Genomic DNA, 12,160 nt, shown 5'->3' with positions numbered 1-12,160 from the left:
AATTTTCTTTGAGATGTTACATAAATATAATAAAAATGAAAGTAATGATTATGTTTTGCTTGAGATTATTTTATAGAACTATATATTCTATTTTAAATATTTTTAAATTAAAATTAAAATTAAAATTATATTTTTTTATTTTTTTATTTTTTAAATATATATACATCGTATTGAAAATATATCATATCTTATATTTTTTAAAAATAAAGGTATTAAAGTATTGGATATGTATCGATCGGATTTGTCTTCTCTACCAGCATAGCATAAGGTGGGAGAGTGGAGAACCCGTATCCCTAATCCGCCGCCACTGTGCTTACGGGCTGCTTTGTCGTTTGGCTTTTCTAACAATGGCGGTTCCATTAACTCAAGTTCAAACCTTTCATTCCCATGCTGGATTTTCTAAGGGAAAAGCCCTGCCACTTGTCTTGAAATCTTCTGCTTTGATACGAAAATCCCACGATTTCGGAACCAAGAAACTGGTGGTCTCGGCTACAAGTAGTGACAACAAAGTTAGTAGTGATGACTCATTCTCTTCCAACAGGCCTACCTCTTCGTCCTTTCGATCAGCGTATGTATGGAAATTATTCTTCGAGCAAAAGTATAGTGTTATTTCCTCTCCATTCCTCTTTCCTTGTTGCAATCGTAGTATTTCGAAAGATACGTCTTTGTTGTAAATTGACCTTTTTTATAGACTGTAAATTGGCTTTTTGACCGTGTTATTTCTTGATTGACAACCACAACATTGTTGTTAGTAGAATAAAAAAAAAATCATTTGTTTACTCATATGTGTTATATTCCTGTTCGATTTCTTCTTCCTCTTAATGAACCTGACTCTAATGGAGTGGGATGTCCATCCTAACTCCTAAGCCTCCTATATTATGATGCTCTGTGAATATTGAATTCTCATAACTATGATATTGTGGGATGTCTATCCTAACTCCTAAGCCTGCTATATTATGATGGTCTACGAATAACCATAATCCTATCGTCTATTTTATTACCTTCTATTAGTTTATCTACTTTTCAAGAGGGATAACAGTCTGTTGAAATTTAGAGTTAAAACAAAAATATGAGAGATAATTACAAGACTAGTGATTGGCTATTTTTAGGCTGATTAACTTGGTGAATACCTTGTCTTTCCCTGATGTAATTGCTACAATTTAAGTAAGCCATTTGATTAAGAGCTTCCAGGACCTACTGAACGATGGGCTCGTCTTCACTTTATTTATTTAATGAGCTTACAAGTTCATTAATACAGTTTTTGAATGTTGCTGCTTTCATTAGAAGTTCCCAGTTGGAACATGCATTTTAGGCTTATGAACTGTGGGCTAATTATACAATGTACTTTGCTCTAGAAATTGTGACATATTATCTTAAAGTCATGATCCAATCGGATGAATGCAGTTCCTCAGTATTATTGTACATGTATTCCAATTTTGTGCTCACTTGGTGCCATTCATGATTAATCCAGAGTTAGAAGACACACAATTTCAGTTTTTGTTGGTGACGAGAGTGGAATGATAAATCGGATTGCGGGGGTCTTTGCTAGAAGGGGATATAATATTGAGTCACTTGCTGTTGGTCTGAATGAGGACAAGGCGCTCTTCACCATAGTTGTATCTGGAACTGAAAGGGTGCTACAACAAGTTGTAGAGCAGCTTCACAAGCTTGTGAATGTTTTAAAGGTTATGAGGCATCTCTAGCTTCTGTTTGGTTCACAGGATTGTAGATAATTACATGCTAATAAATCATTTTGGGATGCATTCTATAAAAAAATTATTTTTTTTTGAGACACAACGGCTGGTAATCAGAGTGCTTAATGCTAAGAGGATAAAATCTGGTTTTAGTAATCTCCAAAGGCTGATTCCCTACTGCTAGTTCTCTTTTCAGGAAGGTAAAATATCCACATTTTTTATTTATTTCAGTCCTTTGGAGCCTTAATGGATCTGACTATAACAGTGCTTTAATTAGTGTTTATTTCTGTCCTTTTAGGAGTCTCTGTTCATAACTTGAAACCCCTTTTTATTTAGTTTTAGCTTCTTGTCCTCAACTGAATTATCTTGAATGAAATTTCAGTATTATTCACATATCTGTTTTAAACGTTTGCCCCCTGCTTCTAGTTTGGGACTTCTCTAACTGGCTTGTGTTAATGTCATTTGACCAGGTAGAAGATCTTTCCAAAGAATCCCAGGTAGAACGTGAGCTGATGCTCATAAAAGTGCATGCTGACCCAAAACATCGTGCTGAGGTAACTTCTTAGTGATTTGCAGGTGTTTTATCTGTGAATGTATGTTGTGTATGTGTTGTTGAGTACCTTCTTTGCTTCTTTTTACTCATTACTTGTTCTTGGAAATTCTCAATCTCAGATAAAGTGGCTGGTGGACATTTTCAGAGCTAAAATTGTGGATATTTCGGAACATTCTGTGACAATAGAGGTCATTATGGAACAACTTTTGGACCTGTTTATTTTTATCATCCAGTGCCTGTTAATTATCTTCTAGACATTTGTCCCATACAAGATCAAATTGAGATAGATGGATCTGTGCTCGGCTTGGCTCTTTATGGTTTTAATGCAATTTCATTGCATTTAATGCATTGATAACAATACTGCACAGGAAAAGAGGTTGGTAGAGTACTTTGGACGGCATTGCTTTTATGAATGCTTTATTTTTCATTTCAACTTATGTCTGGACGTGTTGAAGTACCCAACAATTAGTGCAGGCTTCTTGAAGCTGAACCTTTGATATGGCCAAACCTTTGAAAATGCCATGAAATTGAAGCTGAATTCAACAATTTCTCTTGTGAAAAGGAATTAAATTTCAAATAAAGCAGAAGAGGTTTTTGGTAGAAGAATAGGAAGCCTTACAGCCTTCCACACTGGATGAGCCAAGGGGAGCAACGTAAAGTTGAACCCATGTCAATAGTCATGGAGTTGATGAGCCTTATCTGCACCGTACTGTTATTCTTTTTTGTTGCCTTTTGTTGTCTTATGCGTTAAGAATTCCACCTATGGTAAATTCTGGTTTGGTTATTGATATGGCTATTATAAACTGTTTCTTGTTTTATAGATTATTTGAGCTGGAGTAGATTCCCCTGTTCTAATCTGATGTAGTCAATTTTTCCCATATCATCGAACATGTATTTCTGTAATACCATTGCCATTGTCATCTACAACTTCTGCCATTCTCAGTGATGCCATCTGTCCAGAATTGCAGTTCAGTTACATTGCCAACTGTTACAGGTTACGGGAGATCCAGGTAAGATGGTCGCAGTTCAAAGGAATCTTGACAAGTTTGGAATTAAAGAAATAGCCAGGACGGGAAAGGTTTGAAATTTCAATTGAGTGCCTAATCTCAATTGACTGCACCAAATATTATATAGATAGGTTGTGGAATATGTATTAAGCCACTTTTAACTAATGTATTTCCTGTTAGATTGCTTTGAGAAGAGAGAAAATGGGTGCATCTGCTCCATTTTGGCGATATTCAGCTGCTTCTTATCCGGATCTTGAAGGAAAAATGCCTATTGATGCTCTTGTGGGTGTGAAAAATAGAAAGCCTATTGCCAAAAACGAAATAAGCATGGGGGTGAGAGATCTGTTCTTAACCTTAAATTTTCTTTCTTTTTGGCAATAATTTTATTCACTTATGCGTTGTTTATGATCTGTTAATCCAGACATACTATATATTATATCCCTATTATTGACCTCAATGATAATTATCTTTCTCTTCTCTCTATTCTTTTTTTTTTTTAATTGAGGGTGACAAGCAACATTACTCATCCATAAAATCAATTTTTTTAGGAGGCATTTTGAGGTTTGAAGGTGGTTGGCCAAGCTTCTGCTTCTTCTTCTTCTTCTTCCTTTTTTTTTTCGGGGGGGTGTTTATAAAAACCAAAGTCGTGCTTCTGGGATCACACAGTTCTTTTAACTATGAGATGGAGGTAGAGAACTGGAGTTTTTTCCTTGGAGACAATGGTAGTAAAATTATTTTTTTAGGACTATAATAACCTCACTAGAAAATTATTTATTGTAAGTGTCGCCAAGCTATACTATAAAGGCAAACCTATACTCACCCTACGTTGTAATTTGACAAAAGGAACTTTTTTAGAAAGATTTACCGATCGCAAATGTCTCAAATATTTATATAAGTTCTTACCTAGAGTGGTCTTGTCAAGCACAAACTGCTTGTCTTTTGCATCGCTTAGTTTGAAACTCCAACAAGTCTTGTGCTGCATGGATCTCAAGATGCCATTATGTTCAATACCCAACTTTTCAGATATATCATTCATCAAGAGATTTGAGTGTTCAAGATGCCATTGGGTTTGATAATTTTCTTGAGTGTCCTTGAATTTCCATTTGTAAAAATTTGTATCAAAGTAAAGGTTCTCAACCATTCCACACAGGCCTAGGTAATTTTTTAGCAACGTGGAACTAGAGAAAATATTAGACATTTATTTGTGTGGGAATATTAGGCATTTGTTGTAAAGATATTGTTACTGTTGTAAATATTCCTAGGCCTTATTAGTAGTTTTTAGTCATTATTAGTGACTATTATTTTTTATCCATCCTTGTATATGAATACCTAGTTGTATTCCAATATTCCGCATCAGTGAGAAATATTTTTCTTCTCAATTCCACAATTTGTAACTACTGCATGGATTAGTGCATCATCATCTGCTTGTGCAACTTCTGATGTTCATTCTGTACTGTTTATTGGGAAGCCCGTTAACCCCCCTTCTAATTTTATTTTGTTTTTTTTTTTAACTTGACGTGCCTGCTTTTGTGAAGGGAGATGTTTATCCTATAGAGCCTTCAGATGGCTTTACAGTCAATCAAGTCCTTGATGCTCACTGGGGTGTTCTCAATGAAGAAGATGTAAGATAGTTTATGTTACTTTTTCTTCTCTCCTTATAATGCATTATAGATGTAACACAATTCATTCTCATAGGCAATTCTTATTGAATTTTCTTAGAAAAAGGTAATGAAGTTTATGTTTGGTTTATTGGGTACACATTGTAAAATATTTGGGTTCTATATTTTTCTCTTTTGATATATAATTGGGCTTGTTTTATTTTGTTCTTTTAAAAACCATTTTACAAGTCAAATTTTAAAATTTTTTCAAAATAAAACATGAAAAATTTGTTTGATATTCTTAATTTAAAAATAGTTGAGTTTTTTGGGTCAAAAAAACAGTTTGAGTTTAAAAAATTCATTTAATGTAATATTTTTCAAAAAAACATTTTTTTTTTGCCATCAACGATTACCTATCACTGATCATTGGCCATTGTCACCTCCTGCCACCTTATCATCTTTGCCTTCAGCCGCCGCCACTAGCCCCCTTCAACCACCATTGCTTGTCAACCACTACCATTGACAGACGGTGGTAGTCGGCAATGATTGATGAGGGTGGACTTTGGTGGTGATCACTTGTAATTAATGGTGGCTATCAACCAAGGTAGGGCACGGTGGCCAACAAGAGATGATGGTGTTGGTTGAAGCCTTGAAGGAGGTTGATGGTAGTTCTGGTTAGTAATGGTCAACAACGATGAGAATGGAGATATTTAGTGATGGCAGTTGGTAGAGATCAGTGGTGACAGCAGTGGCTAGTGATGGTTAGTTGATGGCCACCAATGGTGGTTACTTGGCGGCGAACACTAGTGGTGATAGGTGATGATGGGTGGCGGTTCATAGTGGTGGCCAATCGTGATGACTGATAGGGATTGATGATGACTGCTGATGGCAACTGGCAATGGAGGCAAGTGGTGGATAACGATGATATGCAGTAGCATTGTGTTGGTAACAGTAGCTTCTAGTGGCTAAATGTAGTGTGCTTTTAGAAAAGAAACAGAAACAACTCTTAAGATGTTTTTATTTTCTTGTTTTTAAAAACAAAAAATGAGAACAATTTTGGAAACATTTGGTCTTGTTTGATCCTTTTTCTAATTTTACGTTCTTAAAACAATTCTAAGAGTAATTTTTTAGAGCAAGTTTTGGGGACAAAAAAATGAAAAAATTGTTTGAAACATTATTTTGAGAAACATATCTAAAGTGGTGAAATGAAGGGTGAAAAAATTATTTGCATCCTTAACATAGTTGTCATTAATGAAAACATGATGTTTTTTTGTTTTCCTTCTCTCTAATTTTGCATAGCAGAAAGTGAAAAAACATAAAAAAGATGTTCTGTTTTTTTTTTTCAGAACGACTTTTAACTTTTTGTTTTTCAGAATCTATAATAAAAAACACATTTTTTAAACAGGATTTTATTTTTTATTTTTTGTTTTTCAACTGTTTTGAAAATAGGAAATCAAGCAAGTCCCTTAGAGGCAAAATTCCCACTCAAAGGAGTTTTTTTTTTAAAAAAATAAATACAGTTTTGAAAAACAGAAATCAAACAGACCCAAAATTATTCAAATTCCGGAGTTCAAACAAAAAACTAGACAATGTTAGGTACGCCTGCCTAATCTGAATATTTCTGTGCCTAGTTGCCTAAGTTTAAACCACATCCACACCTGTAAATGCCATTTGAATTATTCTTTTCATTAAAGCATCTGTTTTATTTACTTTAATTCCATTATCATTAAGTTTGTTTTAGCTGTTGAATCTTCAAATTTAATTTACAGTTTTTTGCTTGAGAAATTTCTAGTTGATAAATGGTGTTAGAGAAGTATCTGCCATTTTTTATGCCTGGTGTTAAGATCTAACTTTCAATTTTTTTCAGAACCTAAAAAGACTTTTATTCTAATTTTTAAGAAATGCAATATCAAGGGTGTAGTAGGCTAAATATAAAGATTGTTTCAGCCAAATCAGTACGTATTAGCTTGTAATGGTCATGGGTTGCCTAAATTACAAGCATGTTACTTTCTTGATGATTGGATAATGCCCTTCAGACTAGTGGAATTCGATCACACACTTTGTCCCTGCTTGTGAATGATGCTCCTGGCGTTCTTAACATTGTTACTGGGGTTTTTGCTCGAAGGGGCTATAACATTCAGGTTTGCTTCATTTTTTCCTTTTTGGTTGTGGTTATAGTTATACAACTATATTTCTAACCTTTTTAGTTCGTACATATTCCATTCTGGCTGGATTTTTCCTTGTCATTCCCAGAGTTTAGCTGTGGGACATGCAGAAGTTGAGGGACTTTCTCGAATTACAACTGTGGTTCCTGGCACAGATGAATCAATAGCCAAGTTGGTGCAGCAACTGTACAAACTAGTAGATCTCCATGAGGTTCAAATTCTGAATTGTGACAGTGATAGCATCAAATTTTATTGTATAATCTGTAGGCTGTGAGTTTGAGCATCACGTTTTTTAGCATCACTGAATGTAATGCCCTATAGTTTCTTTGAGAATGAGTGATCTCCATTGTCCTAGTAGACTCAGATTCTTTTTGAAGATTTTTGGCAGAATAATCAGAGGTAACTTTTCCTCTGATTTTTTTTTTTAATCAACTTAAAAGAGTACAAAGAGGCAGTAATAGGTTGGGGCCTGTCAATCTCCCTGTTCTAAAACCAAAAGAGTAGGACCTTCTACTATGGTGAGAGTTGACACTTTGAAGCATGAAATGAGATGGGAAATAGTACTGATTAACACTCTTTCATCAACTTAAAAGAGTACAAAGAGGCAGTAATAGGTTGGGGCCTGTCAATCTCCCTGTTCTAAAACCAAAAGAGTAGGACCTTCTACTATGGTGAGAGTTGACACTTTGAAGCATGAAATGAGATGGGAAATAGTACTGATTAACACTCTTTCATCAGCAGTCATGTGCATTGAACAAGTACACTTCGATGCGATACTGTTCCTCAGAAAATAGCAACTTGGCACATGAAATATGCTCCACAGGGATGGATGAGCAGATAATCAGTGACACAAATGCAATGAGACTGGAATAAGAACCACAGACTAGCATTTCAGAGTCTATCCGTCTCCCCAAGTCCTTTCTCCAGTTTTTCCACTTCTTTTGTTTCCTGATAACTCCCCCTCTCAAATAACTTGTAAGTTGTAACTGCCATGTTTTCCTAGCTCACCCCCATAACTACCCTACTCCTTGCTAGTTTCCCCCCTGCATTTCCATCTTCTCCGCTTCCATTCTCATTTCTTTAATTCTTCAAGAATAGACTTTCATGTCTTTCGGTCTCATTAGTCCTTTTATTTCTTTTCTACTCCTGTTATAATTGTTATAATTGCAAATATGGCAAGTAGCCATGGGCCAATCAGAAGCCTTAGAATCTCATACTTGAATCATATATCTTTCTTAGCTTCTTTTCTGTTTCAAATCCCTGTATTAGTATCTTAGGCATTATTATGAATGAACACCTGGCACTTTGGCCATTGTACATCAGTACATGTGTTTTTTTTTTCTTTTTTTTCTTTTTTGTTTTTTTTTTGGGGGGTTGTTCATGCTCTGGGTATGTAAAGTGCTTGTTGGATGTGTGCCTCTGCCTATATTGGGCCTAGACCCACTAATATACAAACCTAATTTTCCTTCTTGAGCTTGCAACGTCCACTTTCCTTTCAGGATCTGTAATTAGTTATTATTATTATTAGTTTTTATTTCATAAGAGAGTTTAGGGATCTGATTAGATTTATTCTCTCTCCCCTCCATCTATATATGTAAATCGTGATTTATCAATAAAATAAGAGAAAAAACAGATTCAATTACAGTGCTAACAGTATAATTTGGGCCAATGCCATGATCCATTTGTTGATTGTGGAAATAATATCCATGGTAGGAATTTAAGGTTTTCTGTGAATAGTTGATGTTGATCATATTGGTTCAAATAAATGTTCAAGTGATTTATTTCCAGGTTCGTGATATCACCCACTTGCCATTTGCTGAACGAGAATTGATGCTAATAAAGATTGCTGTAAATGCTGCTGCCAGACGTGATGTCCTTGATATTGCCAGCATTTTTAGAGCCAAAGCTGTTGATGTATCTGATCATACAATAACCCTTGAGGTGAGTTGCGTAGAATTTTCAACATATTGTTTCATTATCATTGTTGAGATCTGTTTTCCCTGATGATGCTTTACCATTGTTGTACTCCAGAAACTGATGATTTTCTTTTTCTTTTTGTCCCCTCTTAGTAATAAGCAATGTATTTTACTATTATTTCTAGAATTATTTCAATTTATCATATAGGTTTTAATCAGAAATTGGTGACATCAATTTAAGCTATAATAGATCCAATGTAGTTTATCTCATGTTTTTTACCTGGTGAAAATACTGAACTCCAGACTGCTCAGTCAGAATCTTGATGTGAAGCCTCCCCCCCACCAAAAAAAAAAAAAAAACAAAGTTCTTGTTCTTATTGATTCATGGCGCTAGTTAACTGTTACAAATAGAATGGTGTGCTGTTGCAATTAATACCTAACTTAGACAAATATCTTCTCCTTTTTCATCTTCATCAATATAATTTTAGGTTTATATAGGCATAAAATTCCTCCTTGACTTTATATTCTCTTTACTTCGTTCATTTAAATCACAATGTTCTTAATTGGTTTCTATTTATGGGGAGGGCACTGAGATGTTTTCCAAAGAAAGAAAGAGTAGGAGTCCATAAACATCACATTAATGCAAATTTGTTTAGATTACTGTCAAGTTAATTATTATGCGCTTCTGACACGGGCATGGTTATATTAACTGACAACTTACTACTTTTTTTCATTAAGGTTATGCTGGATATAGAAGAAAAGGGAACTTGGGGCCTGTTTGGGTTCTGCTCTTGGTTTTTTGTTTGTAAAAATTGTTTTGCAATACAGTTTTTCAAAACAAAACAAAAAGAAAATCTACTTGGTTCTGTTAATTCAAAAACAGTTTTAGAATTTTAAAATCAGTCAATAGTAATGGTTACCGGTAATTATTAGTAGTGGTTTATGATAATTATTAGTCAAGGTAATTGTGGTTTTTAATAATCAAATGTAATATATTTTGAAAACAAGAAATATAAAATGAAAACAACTTTAAGATATTTCTATTTTTTTGTTTTTAAAAACAAAAAATGAGAACAGTTTTGGGAACAATTAAATTGAAAATGTTCATCCAAACAAGTTTTTTAATTTTTTTGTTTTTAAAAACAAAAAACTGTTTTTGAAAACAGTAACCAAACAAGCCCCAAGGGACACAATTCTTTTACTTAGTTTTTTAATCTCATGTTTTTCTTTTCCTTTTTTTTTATGTAGTTTTTTTCTGTTTTGTTTACTTTTCAGTATCTTTTCTTTTGCAACTTAGTTTTTACTGAGTTCTTATTGACTACTGATTCTTTTACTTCCTCATATTTATGTTTTTCTTTTTTTGGTTGGAATGTCTGTTGTATTTTAAATTTTGTAACTAATGGATATGCTCGCATTATCCCCAGCTTACAGGAGACTTGGATAAGATGGTTGCACTGCAGAGATTGTTAGAGCCATATGGCATCTGTGAGGTTTGTCCTGAAAATCTCCATTTACATGGTTGATTTTATTGCGGAGGCGGATGACTTGTTTAGGCTCCTTTAATTTACATATTCACATCTTCATATTTGATGTCCCCTCTGCCCTTGATGAATTCCTCAAACATCATTTAACATGGCTCACTCAGTCACTGATATTCTGTGCTGAGGTCTACCTTTATTTGAGTCAAAGTATCTGCAATGCAGAGAGGAAAATATTTATGTGGTAACCCTGGGGCACGCCGCACGGGGCGACATCGCTCTCTGTTTTTTATGTTGTCTTGTTTATGCGAATCGATCTAGAGATACATGATAACTTAGTCACTTTAACCTCTCCATGCGCCCCTATTCTCTGTGAAGCACACCTAGCCTCGGTATCTTTTGCACCAGCAAGCAATGTTTGAGTTTGAATCCAGTTTTCATGATGTTTTTTCCCTCTTGTTTGAAGGTGGCACGAACTGGGCGTATAGCACTTATTCGTGAGTCAGGTGTGGACTCTAGGTACCTGCGTGGATATTCTTTTCCATTATAATCCATGTCCCTAGTTGGAGTTTCTAGGCAAGCTTACGGTCAATGTTTGGATAGCATATTTGCGTTGTCTATCGCGTAAATGGTTTGTTTATTTTTCTCCGCCTCCTTTTTCCCATCTGAGCTTTAGATGTTGAGCCTATGGCAATGATTTGCATATCTAAGATTCTAGGCCTTTAATAATGGCACACTGTGTAAAAGATTCCTGTGGGACCATATTGTTAGAGAATTCTCAGTCAGTCGAGAATACATCTTTAGCTGTTGCAAAGGTGTGCCTTCTATTTGAGAGAATCAAAGTTGTAGCCAAAGTCACCACGTCATCTTCAGTCAAATGCCGTTAGGGATAAAGATGAGGCAAGCCTAAAGCTCTTGACATAAAGGGAACACATCTTCCACTTGGAGGTCATGTTTGACGTAATGGTGGGTGCGCTTTCTTGTGTTGCATGCTACGAGAGTTGAGTTCTTCTACTCCTTCTGGTGTATAATATGATATAAGACATTTTTTAAAAAATTTGCTTAGTTTAAAATATATTGAATTTGGTAGTTTTTAGATTTTTATTCTAACTTCATTCTTATTTCATTTGTTATTTTTTTTTGCAAATAAATGGTCCATTGACTTTTAATCATTTCATTTTTTTTAAAAATGTCAAGTGATTATCAATATTTTATATCGTAGATTGAAAGGAGTAGTTGATGAGAATATGATTCATTTTATTAAAACAGGGGTTTGAATTTTGTTGTGAATGAGATTTTGTTGGTAAGTTATAATTATTTTTATATATTAGTGGGGTGTGGACTCGTCTGCCCTAATTTTTGGGATCCAACACTTTCAAAGAATCAAAAATTAATTAGCAAAAAGCTAGCTTGTTATTTCATTTGCGATTCTCACTTTTTGTTTTACAAAAAATAAAAAATGAAAACTTGTAAGTATTTGGTTTTATTTTTATTTTTGAAGTACATTACTTTTGATCATTGTAAAACTACTATCTTAGACCATCACATTAATCACTGTGGACCACCACTAGGTCTTTTTTTAAAATCTAAACTTGTTTTTAAATTATAATGAAACAAATTCTGATTTTATTTTGTGTTCGAAAATTAATTTTTATAGGTTAGTTTACAAAACAGCTTTTAAAAAATATAACAAAACCAAACAAGCTGTGTGTATTTATTTATGTTCTTTTTGTGCTATTTTCCTGTTAT

The 12,160-nt window shown here is 34.3% G+C and overlaps 1 protein-coding gene across 2 annotated transcripts; it reads left to right on the top strand.

Moving 5' to 3' along the window:
* The first annotated feature begins 249 nt into the window (after positions 1–249).
* On the top strand, positions 250–11,486 carry LOC129314937 (acetolactate synthase small subunit 1, chloroplastic-like). Of its 2 annotated transcripts, none has more exons than XM_054958416.1 (12): positions 250–598; positions 1,472–1,685; positions 2,165–2,248; positions 2,367–2,435; positions 3,242–3,325; positions 3,435–3,587; positions 4,790–4,876; positions 6,889–6,993; positions 7,106–7,228; positions 8,806–8,958; positions 10,358–10,423; positions 10,878–11,486. In XM_054958416.1, the coding sequence occupies exons 1-12, from the start codon at positions 348–350 to the stop codon at positions 10,959–10,961; spliced, it is 1,473 nt and encodes a 490-aa protein (XP_054814391.1). In that variant the 5' UTR covers positions 250–347; the 3' UTR covers positions 10,962–11,486. The 2 variants fall into 2 exon arrangements, with proteins under 2 accessions (XP_054814391.1, XP_054814392.1); XM_054958417.1 differs by having other exon boundaries at positions 251–568.
* The last annotated feature ends 674 nt before the right edge of the window (positions 11,487–12,160 follow it).

The sequence above is a fragment of the Prosopis cineraria genome, unplaced genomic scaffold (genome assembly GCF_029017545.1).
Source record: "Prosopis cineraria cultivar Desert tree isolate PC_DT_omini unplaced genomic scaffold, ASM2901754v1 PC7, whole genome shotgun sequence".
Lineage (NCBI taxonomy): Eukaryota > Viridiplantae > Streptophyta > Magnoliopsida > Fabales > Fabaceae > Prosopis > Prosopis cineraria.
The sequence above is the reverse complement of the archived record's forward strand: the minus strand, read 5'-3'. Positions and strand labels throughout refer to the sequence as shown.

Bases quoted from the DNA above. Each gene is read 5' to 3' on its own strand.
- LOC129314937 (XM_054958416.1), top strand. From the start codon at position 348: ATGGCGGTTCCATTAACTCAAGTTCAAACCTTTCATTCCCATGCTGGA. The intron at 2,249-2,366 runs GTAACTTCTTAG...TCTCAATCTCAG, and splicing joins ACCCAAAACATCGTGCTGAG to ATAAAGTGGCTGGTGGACAT. The intron at 3,588-4,789 runs GTGAGAGATCTG...GCTTTTGTGAAG, and splicing joins AAAACGAAATAAGCATGGGG to GGAGATGTTTATCCTATAGA.